Source organism: Strix uralensis, chromosome 28 (assembly GCF_047716275.1).
Source record: "Strix uralensis isolate ZFMK-TIS-50842 chromosome 28, bStrUra1, whole genome shotgun sequence".
Classification (NCBI taxonomy): domain Eukaryota; kingdom Metazoa; phylum Chordata; class Aves; order Strigiformes; family Strigidae; genus Strix; species Strix uralensis.
The window spans coordinates 3,015,840-3,033,136 of NC_133999.1; the positions used below are offsets into that span (position 1 = coordinate 3,015,840).

The 17,297-nt window shown below is 45.7% G+C and overlaps 2 protein-coding genes across 6 annotated transcripts in view; both read right to left on the minus strand.

Annotated features, from left to right (window-relative positions):
- LOXL2 (lysyl oxidase like 2) overlaps nt 1-1,625 on the minus strand; it is a 63,425-nt gene extending 61,800 nt beyond the window's left edge. Inside the window, exon 1 of the mRNA XM_074852454.1 lies at nt 1,561-1,625. The gene's annotated coding sequence lies outside the window, so the exon portion shown is untranslated. The remainder of the gene's footprint in view (nt 1-1,560) is intronic.
- Nucleotides 1,626-2,916: 1,291 nt separating this feature from the next.
- Nucleotides 2,917-12,181, minus strand: ENTPD4 (ectonucleoside triphosphate diphosphohydrolase 4). Of its 5 annotated transcripts, XM_074852458.1 has the most exons (14): nt 12,111-12,148; nt 11,513-11,561; nt 10,800-10,917; nt 10,330-10,527; nt 9,672-9,877; nt 9,006-9,156; nt 8,816-8,919; nt 8,126-8,185; nt 7,719-7,873; nt 6,020-6,186; nt 5,445-5,769; nt 4,691-4,776; nt 4,305-4,466; nt 2,917-4,019 (listed from the first exon to the last, which is right to left on the minus strand). In XM_074852458.1, exons 3-14 carry the CDS (start codon nt 10,805-10,807, stop codon nt 3,791-3,793), a joined length of 1,851 nt encoding a protein of 616 aa, XP_074708559.1. In that variant the 5' UTR covers nt 10,808-10,917; nt 11,513-11,561; nt 12,111-12,148; the 3' UTR covers nt 2,917-3,790. The 5 variants fall into 5 exon arrangements, with proteins under 5 accessions (XP_074708559.1, XP_074708560.1, XP_074708561.1 ...); XM_074852459.1 differs by lacking the exon at nt 11,513-11,561 and having other exon boundaries at nt 7,743-7,873; nt 12,111-12,181; XM_074852460.1 differs by lacking the exon at nt 11,513-11,561 and having other exon boundaries at nt 2,917-3,890; nt 12,111-12,181.
- Nucleotides 12,182-17,297: the final 5,116 nt, after the last annotated feature.

The following is a 17,297-nucleotide window of genomic DNA, read 5'->3' on the forward strand; positions in this document are numbered from 1 at the left end:
ACAATCAACCATTTCAGAGCCACAGCCTAAGAATTTGCTGAAATTCCTCTCAACACATGCACTTCTCTCCAAGCAATAGCAATCTGTCCCAGGACAGCTGCTAAAGCAATCCAAAGCCACCAGTTTTAGGCTTGGTTTGCTACTTCAGTACCTCACCGCAAACCACTCTGCACGCTTTGCTCCCCTCCACAGCATCCTACCAGACTTCTGCTGCACCTTCCCCATGGTTTCACAGCAATGAAAACAATCCCACCTTTCCTCCAACAGAGGAAAATCCTCCCTTTGAAGCTAGAATACCTCAGATAAGCAGTAACATGTCCAGAGAGCACCAGAGCACAGCACCATCCCTCCTTCCTCAGCCCTCTGTTCTCCCAGCCCTTATAGTCTCTAGCTTCTAATGAGTATGATGGCTCTCTCCTGTGCACCTTGAGGAAACTTATAAGTCAGCTGCCTCTGCTGTGCCCCCTGTACCTGTGGGAGATCAAGGGGCTTAACCCCCAGCTTGCTGGAAAATAAAGAGGGTCCCAGTGCTGCTTCCCCCTTGTGCTCAACCCCTTGAAGCTGACTGTACTACAAGGGTGTGAGACTGTGTGGTCATGGATGGAATGGCTGAGAGGCTGGGTTTAAAGAAACTCAGCCTATTCCCCTCAAATCTTTCAGTTAGCATCACAACCATAAAGACATAATGCAGCAAAAAACCTGCACAAAGAAATACAAATTGAAGAAGTAATTGGGGAAACAGTTAATTGGAAAAAAAACCAAACAAGCTGTGAAAGTGAGACTCAGTGACTGGCATTACCATGACAAATTGGCCCTTCTCACACACAGGGAGGGGCAGCTGAGCATCTAATGAGATTTCTTAAAGACCTTAAAAAGAGTTTAGGAAAGCAAGTCCCCAGGCACATAAGAGCCAGCTGGTTTTAGTTTTGAAAAGTGTTCACCCCCACTCACTTTGAAACACCTTGACACCTGCTCACCTTATCAAGCACTTTACCACCCAATATCTGAATGAAGCGGGGGGGAAATACAGATATAAACCAGGCCTCTGTGCACTATTTTGCATGAATGAAAAAAGCTTGTTTAAGTTTCTAGGCCTTAGGCTTGTTTGAATCTGGTTTTTCATGCACTGCTTAGATTTTTAATGAACAGTAGCTGCTCCCACAACCAATCTCTGCTGGCAGTATCTTTTTTACCATTACAGGAGGAAATTGCGTATTAGGTTATCTTTATTCTGCCCTTCCTGAACGAAACCACTAGAAAAAGCAGGACAACACTGTTAGTATCCTGGAGCAGAAAAAAGACAAAGGAAAAAAAAAAAAAACAAAAAGAGACACTGTACACAGCAGTGCAGTCAGGGGTACATGGGAAGTATCCTGCCTCTTCACACCCCATTTTCCTGATCACCTTCTCAGCACCATTCATCTCATCTCTCTTAGTACTTGGTATCTTCACTCCCCATCGTGGTGCTTTCAAAAACGAGCGTGGAAACCCTAAATCAGGCCCACAATGCTTTACATGTAAGCACCAGACCACTCCGCCTCCGTTATCCCAGCGCTGTACCTGTCCCTACTGCATTCGCCAAGCTTCCTAGCTGTTTGTTCTACCAAAATCTTCTTAAGCTCTGGGGGCCATAAAGCACACACTTCATTGTGCACAGCCACAGTTTGTCCATCCTACAAAACAAGAAAGCAGTATCAAAAGCCTGCACTTGGCTCCACCAGCACAAATTATATAACTTTAGACAATTGCTTTTCCTTTCAAAAGTGTTTATACCACCTTAGTTTAAGGCCAGAATAGTTTCCCCCATGACCGTCCGTTATTTAATAAAAAACAATCTTCTCGTTCTATTAAAGACTCAATTTTAAAGTTATACGTTAAGATTTTTTTTGTTTTGTAGTCCTTTTCATGTTCAGAACCTCGCTAAAAAGAAAATGCTGCAGCATCTAAAAGGAAATTCTATTTTAGGTCTGAAACATTCTTCCTTCAACTTTTTCATGTTTTTATGATTTTCCTAAGTTTTTCATCGGCATTTATTGGGTTGGTGGGTTTTTTTTTTTTTTTTTTTTTTGCTTGCTGCATTTGAGACACTAATCTCCTCTGCTAAGAGATGCTTGGCATCTGCCTGGATTTTGCCAAGTCACACCCTGATACCTCCTCTCCACTTTAGCACTAACATCAGCCCTGGTCCAAAGGGGGCCGCTTTATCTAAGCGTGCAATTAGAGGCTCTCTACTCTAGTTTTAGGCATCTCAGAAACAGGAAGTACAGGCTCTCTAACAATTGACAGTGTCAGTTTTCTGATAATTCTTATCAGCCTACAAGCGCAACAAGTTTGTACCACAGTTCCAGACATCAGAAGTGAGAGGTGTATTATCTAAGCATTCACTCAGATGGTGCTCAAAAAATAGCAAAATGCAAACCAGACTCTCAGCTGGTGAAGTGCTTAGACTTGTCAGGTACAAAAAAATCCTTTATAAAAGGAAGATGCTATTTGTTATTTCTGAACATTCAGTTAAAGATTCCGTTGCCATTTCAAAATTCCACCACATATCCAGTTAATTCTTATGACTGCAACACGGCCGTCTACCAGCCACAGGATGGAAGAGGCAGGAAATTTAGCACCTAAATTTAGCTGTAGTTCAGCAAATCAAGCCTAAATTTCCTAGACAAAGGCAAAAGCAAGTGTATCAAAAGGATACTATAAAACAATTCGAAGTATCTAGATTTTTAGATGAATAAACTGCACCTTAAGTATGACAAAAATGGTATCAACGCATCTAGTTCTCCAATACTGAAAACAGCATCCAGTTTTCCATCATATTCACACCTACTAGAAGAGAAGAAAGTTTTGCCAGTTGGATACAAACAGTGAGAACAGAAGTGGTACTGTGCAATAAAATATCCATAGACCAGAAGCTCATATAAATCCCACTTTTAATCATGGACAAATTTACTTTCAAGTAAAATTAACAGTTTTAAATAAAATATAAATTAACAAAACAGAGTACTCAAAACCAAAAAGAAGACACTGTGCATGTCTACTCTAGCAGAAACAAAAGCCTAGGCATATTCCAGTTCTCTTCACCGTACTGGAATTTCAGGGAGATCTCTGAATGATTTTGAAACAGAAATAAAGGATTAAAAAGTAGTGACTTTTGCCACTATGAGGATATAGCTTTCCAAGACCAAAGGGGAAACTGTCACAAACAAACAAAACTGATTTAAGCAGTTTTGTGGAAGCACAGCATTGGGTGCAATAAATTCTTCTTCTCCATCACAGTACTTATTCCAGAATATAAAATCAGATAAGCTGTCCTAAAAGGTTGCTTCCTTACTGTTTTTGAAAACCCTGCACTTCCTTTTCTTTGACTGAGGAGACTCAGAACTGACAAGTCAAGTGATATCAATCCTGGAATCTGGAAAAGAAAATAAAAACAGTCCTCATTCACCCTAGCTAACAGTATTTCACAATCTCACCCAAAGGATGAGAATTCACACTCATTCTCTTACCATACGTAGCTTAAGCTGCTGCTACGCATTTACTGACGAGCCTTTGCTCGTCCCATTACACACAAAAGTGCAATATTAAAAAAAAAGTAATTTTTGGCAGATATTGTCTGATGAGACTAAGCCAAGTTGACCCCATTTTCCCATATTTCCAAAGCCTAGCTGTATTACACGCTCTGGGCAATCTGCTTCTTCAATGGTTTAAAGGGACAAAAAGGAGGAACCCTGAGGCAAAAATGGCTTTTTGTGTAGCAAGTCCAATAAAAGCTCTTCATCACAGCATCTCATAAGGGTCCTGCGATCTTCTGTGGTGGGAGGCCTTCCTCGATCCATAGGGAAGTAGCTGAGCTGTTATGCAACATTCTCCTGTGGATCCGTCGGAGCCTCAGCAGGTAAAGCAGGATGGAGAGCAGCACAATCAGAAAACAGACAAAAAACAAATAGTGATTGTAAACAAAGGAGAAGCTCCTCCAGTGGGAGTGACTTCCACGGAAGTTTTCTTGCTGGATGTCTCTGAAAAGAATCCAAGGGATAAGGGACATAAGTTGCCAATCTAACTTTGCCTCCCAACTATCTTACCACGGGAAACAGAGCTCGTTTTAGTAGAATAGTCTTCTTAAAGCATTACTTGAGCTGCTCGAAATATGTGCTGAGGTTAGATCTAATGCTCTACAAACAACATCTTGTCTCCCCCTACCCGTCAGCTGCTTTGCTACCACTGTACCTCTTCCCCCCCCAAAACATCCCGCACCTTCCACCCAAATGCTCTTTCTAGACACTTGAGAAAACAACTGGTACCTTAAAGGTAAAAACCGTGTTCGGTAAAGAATGGCTCCCAAGGTCCATTGCACCTCTTTGTCATAAACCTGCAGAGCTGTTTTCAAATTGCTGTAACTCGCAGGAAAAGAGAAACCACTGTGAAATACTTCATACATCCAGGCAGACTTAAAACACTGGTACCTATAGAAAGAGTGGCACAAGGTCAGGTCAGCAGTTAAGAGTCCCAGAGTACTGGGGACACAATTAAACACATAATTATCAGTATTTTTTTTATGGCTGATGCAATATTTAAGGTTATATTCACACCTTCAATGAGTTCATTAAATGGATCATTTGGACATGACCCTGACCTCTCCCTGGCAGCTCTGCATGAATGACTTTGCTGTACGAACACAAATACTTACTTCAATCTGTGGAGATCAGCATGCGATGCATAAAGACCACGGTCAAAACGTTCTCGTAGGACAGACCACTTAGTGGCACAATAATCCTTCAAGAAGAAAAAAAAAAAAAAAAGACTTCAACATTGCTTCTGCCTTAAGAAAAAGATGCGACTAGATAAGATGCTCTGCAAATAGTGAAAACTAGAAAAGTCAAGAACATCATGGTATTTTCTGTAACATTTTGATCCGTACTTGGCATTTATGGTTAAATATTCAGTAACACTATATTCTCCAACTAACTAGACAACTTATTTTTAGGGCACTGACAAAGCAGGTCGTACTCTTCTACTCTATGTTGTAGCCTTACTTTAAACTGTCCCCAACAGATTGGTCCCTGTTAAGAGTAACACCTGGGAAACTGGTGCAAAATGTATGAAGCAAGAGGAAAAGAAATCCTTTTTCTAACAAGTCAGACATTCCTAAAAAGAAGCAAGGGGTGGAAGCAGTGTGGATTTCCCCATTATCAATATTTCTGCTGTAACGTGACTACCACAAGTCCGGTTCCCTCTACAGTGAGTCAGTTTTACTCTTGTGCCTTAAAACAAGTATTCTGAAAGAAAACACAGTGAGGAAGAGAGATGCCCTGTGACAGTTTATTGCCAGGTAAAAGGATTTTGGATCTTTAAAGGTAGATTTTTTTGTTGCAAGAATTTCCGAACAAAATGCTTCTGGAGAGTAGATGTTTTGAATTAAGAGTTTCTCTCAAGAGCACTACCTTTGCGGCTTTAGTAAATTTAGCAGCATTGTAATCTCCTCCCATGCGTAACACGTCCTCGGTGCAGTAGTAGAACTCTGAGAAACCATAGAATTCACTGTTCTGAAAGTGCACAGCAGGCTGATAGACACCATTAAGAGATGTCTGCGTTTCATTAGTCTTATTCATGAACGGTTGAATAATTTCACGACACAGATTAAAATCTCCCGTTCCCCGCAGATACATTATCTGTCCGTTCTGCTGGATCTCATCCTGAGCATCTAGGGGCAGGCAAGGGTCTAGGTAGGGTGAATCAGAAGTCAGGCCAGTCTGTTTGCCCAGCAGTCTGTATAAAGAAACAAGCACAGTAACAACTGCATATCAGAAACAGCAAGTTCTGGGATACGACAGCATCAAAACAAAGCATCCTCCGTTAAGGAAACTTCAGCATTGCATGCAGCTGTAGAAATTAAGTTTTACGTCAGGACGCTTTACTAAATATATTCAAGTTGGGGGGTTACTGAGCCTGGTGATGCACACGACCCGTATCCCCAAGGGGCTGCAGCCCGTATCCCCAAGGGGCTGCAGCCAGTTACCTGTTTTTAAGCACTGTGCTGGTAAACAGACTGTCTTCATATCGCTGGCGCGCTGCGTTTCCTCCAAAGCCAAGGAACGTTGCAACGTAGACTCTGTATACGTGCTCGGTTTGATGAGCATCACAGCCCAAGTTAAATTCTGCAAGTAAGTTTTTGGCTACTTCCTCCTGTAGGAACACAAGCACCAAGATTAGGTATAACCAGTATGAGCCAGAACCTACAGATGAGTTTTTTGGACAACTGGATGCTCAAAGACATCTTTAAACTTCACTCCTTACTTATCTATTTTGCTTTTCACAGGTCCACATACCTTCTACTTCCTAGGGAGAGCAAAGCATACTGATTGCAGAGAACTGCAATATCACTACTGATACTCCAGGAATTTCCAGAACTGCTACTACAGACCCTGAAGTATCTTCTCCTCTGAAAAAGTACGTGCTGTGGCTACTAATCTCAGTGCTACAGTCTCTGACTGAGTCCCCCTGCTGCTGATTGCTAGGCCGGGCAGATTTATAGGCTGCCCAGCAGAGCTGTTCTTCATTTTCCAATCTGGAGATCTCCAGCTTTTCAGGCGACCCATCAATCACTCATCTCTCCTCACATACCACACATCAGTCACTTGCAGATATTTATGAGCTGCGTAGCAGAAGCATTTCATGCAGAACGTGCTCAGAAATGGAGCATAACACTGCATGGCTTCCAACAGACACTGTGAATGAAGAACAGCACTAGGGCTGTAAGCGTCACAGTCAGTTGTTTGACTCTCTTGTCATTGTCTGGGAACCTGGAGAGGTTCCATGGCCAGAAAACCTATTTTATATCAGCTTATGCTCAGCTAGAGATGTACAACAGTCATCATCAACTGACTGCAACTCTTCTTCTTTCCATTTCATATCTGACTGGGGCAATCTGCTCTGAATCTAAACGCCCATACTTCTGTTTAACAGCCCAAACTATTTGTTACACCATCTGTCTGAAAGGCAGTATGGTTATTAAAACCTGTAATAATGAAAATGCACCATTTCACAGGAAGATTTAAAAAAAAATAAATATATACATCATTGTAACAGTGCACTAAGAGTCAAAACACAGGGCTTTTATGCTAGCCTTTAGATATTTCTCAATTAAGTGAATGGGAGATTATCCAGCTTCAAAAATTCAGGAATTAAGAACTCGGTGGATTGAAGCTAGAGCAACTTATGTTTCATTTAAGACTTGTAACAAAGAAATTTGCTTCCTGCAACAGATGAACTGTGCTGACGATGTAGGTGATATTTAAACAAACTGTACTGTTACCCCCATGTCCTGTTAATTCAGTTTCTACCAATCCAACTTGAAGGAAAAGTCATATCTTATAGAAGTTCTTATATAAGAACCACCACACAACGTTTGGTTTCTAAACTCCAGAATACAGTCTCTTAAGTGTAACACAAATTTAAAAATTGTACATACATACATGCACACAAAGAATGCACTTAAAAATTAGTGGCAAATTATACTAATTGAAATAAACTTTCTGAATGAACAAAATACAAATGAATTGCTTAGCTGATGAAGAAACTTGTATTTGTCATCTTCTTTTGCCTTGGCTTTGACATGTGATGTAATGAGGAATAGGACTCAAAACAAAGAAAACAAAACAACAAATATGCATTAAAATAAATCAAAAGGAAAAGAAGAAAGTTGCACAGATAATAACCTGCTGTGAAGAGGCAAAGCTTACAGTTTTAGGGACTTCGTATGCTATCTGAGTCGACACTCCGCCCATGTCAAGAATACCCACTGTCCTCTTACGGAAGATGGCCTCTTTGTTTTCACTGCCTGGGACATGCACCTCCACAATCGCTTCATCCTCTGGATAAAATGACAAAAAGGTGATAAGAAATACAACTAGGATGGGCCTAAAGCAGCAGTACACTATTTCTACTTAACTTTTTTGTAGCAATGCAGATCACTGGAACTTCACATACAAATTAAGCCAACATCAGCATCTGCACACACACCATTCATTAACATCTCTGTCTAAAAACACACCATCAACAGTGAAAGCGCAGGAATGTACCTGAAATCCTTCCTAAAAATCCAATTCACAACGAAGGTACTTACCATCATCTGTATGTTCAAATCTTCCAAGAACAAAGTTGATGCCAATCCATGCATATACTCCTACATGCATAAGAAAACATATTTGGACATTTCAGTACATTCATCTGGTGCATATAATCTTAAAAACAAAGAGGGATTTTTTGCATATGAGTTAAGCTATATTGCTGCTCATATTATATAAAATACTTAGAAGTTAAAGATTCCTGACAAGTTATTCTAGTCCTCCTCTCCCAAGTCAAGGCTATGGTAAAAATCCTAATTCAATGTATTAAAGACAGTCGGATGTGTGCATTTCAGAAAAAGTAAGCAAGTTAGCTTTTAAAGTGTTTTTAAGCCTCTAGTGAGTTGACCACATCAAAACATTGCTCCTTTAGAAACCATTTTTCCCTGCAAGGTTTGTTCCATCAAGAATGTTATGCCTTATCCTTACCCCTCCCTCCCCAAACCCAGAGAAAATGGATTAAAATTCCTGCTAAACACAGATAAGTTATTTTCACTGCTAATTAGAAAACATTTAGACACATTAGAAGATCACAGCAGATGATCATCTCCACACTCCATATGTTGCTACTGAGGAATAAGGTCTCTCAACCAAACCAGAATTTTAAAAAGCAACAAAAAAAAAGTTATCCAAGTTGTACTGTGAAAGTAATAAACATTGCAAAGATAATTTTTCCAACGTTAACCTACCTTCCTGTTTCCCTGAAATAACCTCTGCATGTGAGTCCGAAAACAGAAAATCAAAATGCACAGGAATATCAGTGAGCAGATCTTCAAGTATTGCCTTCTGCTGGCTGCAAAATTACAGTTTGAACAGTTAAAAATAGTCAGACACACCAGGATCGCTATTCTAAATGCTAAAAATAAGACAGCCAATAACCTTTCTGGCAGAATCCTCATTCCTGCAGTACACAGAATATAAAGAGGAGTCTCTTTGTGCTTTGCACGTGGCACATGTTCAGCAGCAAAGCTCAGAAGTGGAGAAATATAATCACTGACCTTTTCAGGAGAGCTGGCAAACTCCGAAATGCCTAGTGAAACAGATAAATAGGAGAGTGAAGCAACTCAAGTTTTGGGCATTTCCTGGAAAATCTTGATAGCCAACGCAGAGAGAAGAAACCAACAACCCAAACCCATGAAATCAACTACGAAAATGAGAAAAATAAGAATGAAGCTAACACTTGAACATCCTCTAAACAATAAGCAAAAACCTGTGTTAGACATATTGCCTGTTTATATAAGTGGTTCAGATAGCTTTACAGAAAGCCAAGTATTTATTAACTAAATAAACAGAATCAAGTTAACTGACAACTGAACCGACAACTGTCGAGAAACCTCTCCCTCCTGCCCGTCAGGGTCATGTTTCAACCTTTAAAGCTGAACAAAGCTCTCTGCAAACCAAACCCAGAGAAATCTGGAGGAGTGCCATGCTGACAACTTGCAAGTGTCCTTTACCCAGACACTTTAAATATGGGGTTTGAAAAAGCAAAGTTAGGATAGGCAACTATCTAGAAAATTGCATCTAAAATTAACTTCTTTCCAGTACCTGGTTTAATTTTCATCACCACTGGTTTTCTGGTTTTGTCCCTCATCTGTTTGATGTCCAGCAGATCGTGTGGATTACCATTGTGCCTTGGCCAACAATACACAAAAATCCGAGAGCCACTGCTGCCACAGTCCACAACGATTCCATAGTTCAGATTGGGGTTGTTTGTATCTGTAGCTTCAGTGTCAGTTACTCGGGCAAGATATCTAGAAGAAAACCAGGCATTACTATGTGGCAATTAAGTTCCATATGGAAGTTTTTCTCAACATCAGACTCAAAACAGGACAACTGTTTCCATCGTAGGAAGCACACAGTATTCACTGTTGAATGTTGCTGAAGAAAAAACAGTGAAGTGCCACCCATAAGAATCAAATTCTCAGAATAAATACCAAAAGTAATTTCCTAAATAATTTATTACGCAGTATTTTTGCGCCTATAGTTTTACTGAGCTGGTACAGATACATAGATATTAGAAAGCTGAATTATTGATAAATTAAAATCAACTTAGATAAGAAAAGTTTTGTTTAAAAAGCAGGAAGTTTTACTCATACTTTTTCCACCCCATTCACGTATTTTACAGGCACAACCTGTCAGCGTTTCCTCTTTCACACCAAAACTCCATTTCATTCCTTTCCACAAAAGTCTTTTCAGCTCTCACCTGTGGAATCTTTTGTCCCTGTATGCACGCCCATACTTATGGCGGATGACTACCAGAGAGTAGTAAAGCAAAGAGACAGCAGCAGCAAGTATTCCTATCACAACGATCTGTCGCAAAGTGGTGTTGAGAATACGCGGACACCCCACCGGAGAGATGCTGAAGTGCCAGGAAGCGGGAAGCAAACATGAGATGCTGATCCTAAAATTCAAAGAGGATAATCTGCTTTAAAAAAGGACTTTAATACCAAAAAGCAGCACCATGCACTCTGAAACAACGTAAGGACAAACAGATTCTTCACAAAACTTTTTACTTTGCTCTACTCTAGCTTTGCTCACGCTCTGGCTTGAGCGTACTCAAGACACTATTCCCACCTTTGAATTCACCATTAGCCACGAACTCATGGTTAGGTTCCCTGTCCTTCACTTAGAAGACATCACAGTTTAATTTGACCGTTCTTTTGGGATTCTTACCTCCCCATTTTGGGATATGACCAGCAGAGAGAAAGACCAGCTGGTGTTCAAACATCAGCCGGTCACCTCCGACTGACAAGGCACACCAACCATTCTCAAAGCCATCGCTCTTCTGTCCCTGAGTTAAAAAGAAATCATAGGTGATCTTCTAGACAGCATTATGAAGAGCATTGCCACAGCAATTCAAGGGAGGGAGGTGATCCTTCCCCTCTATTCAGCACTGGTGAGGCCACATTTGGAGTGCTAGGTCCAGTCTGGAGCTCTCCGGGACAAAAAATACATAGAGCAAGGTCAGTGTAGGGCCACAGAGATGATGAAGGTACGGAAGCGGCTCTCACATGAGGAGAGACTGAGAAAGCTGGGCCTGCTCTGACTGGAGAAGAGACAACTCTCATTAATGCATATAGATATCTGACTGGAGAATGTGAAGAAGGAAGCAAACTCTTCTCAGTGGTGCCCAGTGACAGGACAAGAAGCAGTAGGCACAAACTGAAATACAGGAAATTCCACCTGAACATAAGAAAAAACTGTGAGGGTGGCGGGACACAGGAACAGGCTGCTCAGAGAGGTTGTGCAGTCTCCATCCTCAGGGACATCCAAAGCCTGACTGGACACTGCCCTGAGCCACCTGCTCCGGCTGACCCTGCCTGGAGCACAGCTGTGCCCGACTCTGCTCAGGGAGACCAAAGGAAGTTGGACACACAGCAGCGCACCTGCCACACAAGGTCTTCATAAACAGAGTATCTTCAGCTCTGCCACCACCTGCAAAGCCAGGCCCCAAAACGTGAAGACTCCAGACATAATAGAACATCGACAACATTTTACAAAAAACCCAACAAGTGCACAAGTGCTGACACCTCAGCACGGATCAGGACTGTCACCCTTTTTCCACCACCCCCAGCTGGTCTCACAGCCCTTCCACACACGCCCTATCCTTACGAAAGCGCCCGCCCGAGGTGCCACGAAGTCCCTGCGCGGGTGCCAAACCGCAGCCGCTCACTCCCGCTCCGAGCGGCGCCCACAACCCCGCACCGGGCGGCGGCAGGGAAGGGAAGGGACAGGCCCCGGCAGCCCGCGGGGCAGCGCGGCGACCTGCGAGGGACCCCCCGCCCCTTCCTCACGCCCCCAGCAGCGGACAGGCCGCACGGCCCGGCCCCGCCTCACCCCCCACCCTGCTCCCCAGAAACTCAGCGGCACCCCCGGGAGCCCAGAGGCGCTCTCTCGCCCAGGCCCGCCCCGGAGGAGCCCTCCCTGCTGCCTCCCGCTCCCACTGCCCAGCCGAGGAGCCCGGTCAGCCTCGGTCGCACTCACCTCCCGACCCGCCGCCGGCCCGCCGCATAGCAACCGGCCACCGCGCCACTTCCGGATCCCGCCGCCGGACGTGACGCACGCACGCACGCACACGCGTGGCGCTGGGGCTCGCGGTGGTGGGCGGGGAAGGGATTCCCCGGGGGCGTGGCCGCGCGGGGGAGGCTTGGCGACGGGCGGGAGGGGGGCGTGGTTGCAGGTGGGGCGGGGCCAGGTGGTGGGGGCGTGGTCAAGGCGGGGGCGTGGCCAGGGAGGTGGCGGTGGGTTTAATGTTAATTTATATAGCGCAGTGGGGGCAAGTTATCCGTTACACTGCTGGTACAGGCAGACCAAGAGAAACATCCAGACAGTATAGAGACGTATAAATACACACTTATAAATATAAATTATATTTAATATATAAACAATAAACATAATATAAATATAATAAATATAATATTAAAGGTAATAAAATACATATGTAAAAATTTATAGTTGAATAATAAATTTAAATATAATAATAGATAATAAATATAAATACCAAGTATATTTATAAATATAAATATAAATAGACATATATAAAGAGAAATGTTTGTAAATATTCTAAATATAAGGTATTATGTATTTGTATATACTATAAATACACAATGGCATTGTAGCACCTGTAATAAACATATAAATATTTATGATATAAGTAACAAATAAATTAATCTGCTTAAAAAACCAAGCAAAAAGCCTCTCCTTGCCTCGAAGGGGCTGAAAATCTGCCAGCAAGGCAAGGAACCCTCCTGCGTGTTGCCACTGAGCGGCAGCACAGCTTGTGCCCACACAGCTCCGAGATCCCTTCGGAGAACTGGAAAGAAAATGTTTATGCTGGCAGCTCTAATGGATTAGTAACAGGAATAACCTCGCGGAAAGGCTGGAGCTTTGCTGGGGCCTCACCTCTCCTGCGGGAAGCGGGTCGCGGGGTCCCGCCGTGAGCTTCAGCCTCATCCCGGCTGCTGGTGTGAAACCGCGTGTGGCCGCGTGAGCAAACCCACACGCGTGGCGATTCATGCGTGTCCAGGCACGGGTCTGGAGGGTGTTGCATAAAGCTCCGGTGGGTTAAACGCTGCTTTTCCAGGGGTAAGCGATACGCCGGGTGATTTTCAAAGGTCAAAAATTGGTCCCCTGTTGTCCCGATTCATTTGCAGAGAGAAGGAGCTGGACCTGCCGGGCTGCTCCGGCTTCTCCATTTCTTCTCCTTCCTTCTGCCGTCACAAATTGTTTCGTCGCAGACTTAATCTTCATCCCGGGGAGCCCAGCAGGAGGGAGTTGGGACACAACTGAACACCCAGCCTGATGGCTGCTGTCATTTTCTTAACACACGCAGGGTACCTGCTGTTTGCCCGTCTGTCTGCCCACCACCCACCGCTGTAGTCAATGCCAGAATCACTCAGGTTGGAAAAGCCCCTCGGGATCATCGAGTCCAACCCTCAGCCCGACTCTACACAGTTCTCCCCTACCCCACATCCCCCCACAGCTCATCCAAAGGCCCTTAAACACACCCAGGGATGGGGACTCCACCCCCTCCCTGGGCAGCCTATTCCACTCTCTGACCACTCTTTCTGGGAAACATTTTTCCCTCCTGTCCAGTCTGACCCTCCCCTGTTGCAGTTTAAAGCCGTTCCCTCTTGTTCTGTCACTAATTCCCTGGGAGCAGAGACCAGCACCAACCTCTCCACAACATCCTTTCAGGGAGCTGTAGAGAGTGATGAGGTCTCCCCTCACCTTCTCCTCCTCACACTGAACAGTCCCAGCTCCTTCAATGGCTCCTCACAGGATTTATTCTCCAGGCCCTTCCCCAGCTCGTTGCCCTCCTCTGCACTCGCTCCAGCCCCTCGAGATCTCTCTCGGATTGAGGTGCCCAAAACTGGACACAACACTCCAGGTGTGGCCTCACCAGTGCCGAGCACAGGGGGACTATCACCTCCCTGCTTCTGCTGGTCACGCTATTTCTAATCCAAGCCAGGATGCCGTTGGCTTTCTTGGCCACCTGGGATGCAAGGCTGTATCTGGGATGTCCCAGCTTGAACACGCCATGACGGTTTTGCCTTTGGGCAGTGCGAAGCCCTGAAGCGAAGGAGCATGGAGCCTCTGCCGTGCATTCCACGGCAGCATCTGGAGCTACTCCTGGTTTTTGAAAGTCACAGACACATTGGGAACAGAGAAACCAAATCTGGCCCGGGGTGAAGCAGCAGAGCCGGGACTGTCTGTCTGTCCCCTTATGAAAAGCAGATGTGACCAAGGAGCCACATTGCTCTGAGCAGGATCCTCCAGCTGGAGGGGACCGTGGAAGATGGCGGGTTTTCACACAAGTTCATTTTCTGCTGCGTTTCCTCTTCCTCTTTCTGTTCTCACACGAGCCACTTTCATCTTTGCCTCTCGAGCCGCTGTCAGCGCTTCTCAAAAACACTTTGACTTTTGCCTCCCACTCGGCGCGGAGCCGCCAGCACACCCAATTTTCCCCGGAGAAGCCTACTGACCGAGCCCAGCGCTGGGTTTCGTACCCGGGTTTTATGTGCTGGAGTTTACGTGACACCCTTCGCACGCCAGGTTTGACACGCTGGGTGTTACACACCAGATTTTGCACACCTGGTTTGCCACACCAGGTTTTGTACACCAGGTTTGGCACGCTGATTTTTGCACGCTGGGTTTGGCACGCTGGGATTTGCACGCTGCGATTTGCACGCTGGGATTTGCACGCTGGATTTTGGTACACTGGGTTTTGCACGCTGGGTTTTGCACGCTGGATTTTGGCACGCTGGGATTTGCATGCTGGGATTTGCGTGCTGGATTTTGGCACGCTGGGTTTTGCACGCTGGGATTTGCACACTGGGTTTTGCACGCTGGATTTTGGCATGCTGGGATTTGCATGCTGAGTTTTGCACGCTGGGATTTGCACGCTGGATTTTGGCACGCTGGGTTTTGCACGCTGGGATTTGCACGCTGAGTTTTGCACGCTGGGATTTGCACACTGGATTTTGGCATGCTGGGATTTGCACGCTGGATTTTGGCATGCTGGGTTTTGCACACCAGGTTTGGCACGCTGGGTTTTACCGGCGGATAACTGGGGTGGGGTCAGGGCTATGCTTCCCACCAGGCCTCACCGCAGCTACTTTGCCGTGCGCTGAGAATGAAGACGCTTGTCTCCAGTGTGTTTTCTCACAATAGTTAAAGTGCTCTAATGAACTTCTCATAGAAGCAACGCAGAAATATATTGACTAAGCCAAAGCAAGGCATGGTGCCCCGTGGAGCAAGGGCAGGTCACCCAGGCAGGGCAGGGGGCTTTGCTGGGGGCTGAAAGGAGGACCGCAGCCGTGCTCCAGGCTCTCCACGATGGCCAAGGCGTTGGGCTTCTTTAGGATTTAAGCACTGCAAACCTTGCCTGTGGGTATATATCCCTCATTAGTTTGGACCAAAGCAGAGCAGACAGTATTAAACTGGCAGGGAAAGTTGTGCTGGGTGTGCAATCCATCCCCAGCGCAGCTGGATGCGGCCCTGGGCAAGAAAGTAGGTGCTTTGGGATGGCAAAGTATGCCGAGGTAATGACAGCGCCTCCAGGGAGAAGGACCTCTTAGACCTGCTCTTGCTTTGCAGGAGAAATGCAGAGCCCTGGGGCAGCTACTGGAGCTGGTGTCAGCACAAGGGCTCAGAGGAGGGAGCAAACCTCTACCACAGGTTCAACCCGGTGAAGGTGCTGAGCCTGTTGTCCCATGGGATGAGGAGCACCAGGGCTTCCCAGGGCTTCCCTGTCCTCGCTCAGCACGGTGGACATTCAACCACCAGGCTGGTGGGACCCATCCTGCCATTGCACAGGCTCCCACTGACCACGCAGCTAAAACCCCAGCAGCTGCGGGCAGCCCCTCAGTCCCTTTCCAAGTTTAATTCCACCCAAAAGTAGTTGCTGCAACTCATGACTCTGGGGGGAAAGGCTGCAGGGCAGCCGATTCCCGATGCTGCCGTCATCTACGGAGACGGAAGCACAAGTAGGAGCATGTCAGCGGCGGCAAAGGCTTTGTGGAGGAAAAAAAAAGGAAAGAAGAAAAAGCCAGCGCTGACATCAAACTATGCAAACAAAAAAGCTGTGCTGGGGGGTGGTTTGCTGAGGGCTAAGCATGGCTTCTGAGTCACCAGCAAGCGTTGGTCAGGAGTTGGCCTGGGCTGGGCTGGGTGTCAGAAATATCGAAGGATATGCAGAAATTGAGAGGTGCCGATAAACCCGCCATGGCCAGTCTGCAGGCGACACAAAATGGAGGCCTAGGAGGAATGTGCAAGTTGGTTTTGTGCATGCTAATTATTTCCAGATGCATGCTCTTTGCAGCGACGGAGAAAATATTAGTTGTTTGTGAATATATTTCACCCCACTGTTAACAGTATCATCAGTGGGAGTAAAACCTTCCCCACTGGCTGTTGCTCATGCTGGTGAAGCGAGCCCGGATTCTGGCTCGGCGAGCTCCCAGTGTTTTGCATGAGAGGAAGATTTCCTCCAAGCACCAAATCCTGTTTTGTTCCCCCCGTGCAGTTCAGAGGAAATCTGGGATAAAGCCGCGCTGCTGAAATCATCAGGCTCGCTCTGAATTGGTGCCTGGAAAAAGCAGCTTGATGGAGACCCAGAGCTCGCCGTGAGCGGGGCATTTGGGCATCAGCCATTTCCAAACGCCTCTAGAACACGCGCAGGTCGACCCCGACAGCCCCAGCAAGGTGTGTGCAGGGTGCCTGGCCCCTATCTCGGGTGAGCACGTCACCCGCCCCGCCGCACCCTCCCAAAATATCAGCCTGCAGCGTGCTCCAGGGGGAGCAGATACGGGAGCAGCTGGGGCGCGCGGCGGCTGTCGTGGCTGATCACGGTGGAGCACCCCGCTTTTGTGGCCGGTGGGGGTGCGAAGGGGGATGTGGAGGAGGAGACAGGGCTGAGCCGTGTCTGCCAGCTGGACTTTTCTGCTTGCATTTTTGTCTTTATTTGTTAAAACGCCCCTCTTCCCATTTCAAAGCCGGAGAGGCGTCCCCACAGTCCGACCTCCCCAGATGTGATGCCTGCTCCAGGGTGAATGATGCTGATTTTTTATTTGCTTGCATTGCGGCAGCAGGCTGGGACTGCTCGCCAGCCACGGCCCCATTTGCAGAGCCCTCATCTCATCCTTTTTTGCTCACCATCTTTTAATCACACAA

Bases quoted from the DNA above. Each gene is read 5' to 3' on its own strand.
- ENTPD4 (XM_074852456.1), bottom strand. The intron at 9,878-10,329 runs GTGAGAGCTGAA...GTTTTCTTCTAG, and splicing joins AGGGACAAAAGATTCCACAG to ATATCTTGCCCGAGTAACTG. The intron at 4,777-5,444 runs GTAGTGCTCTTG...TTCTTCTTGAAG, and splicing joins AATTTACTAAAGCCGCAAAG to GATTATTGTGCCACTAAGTG.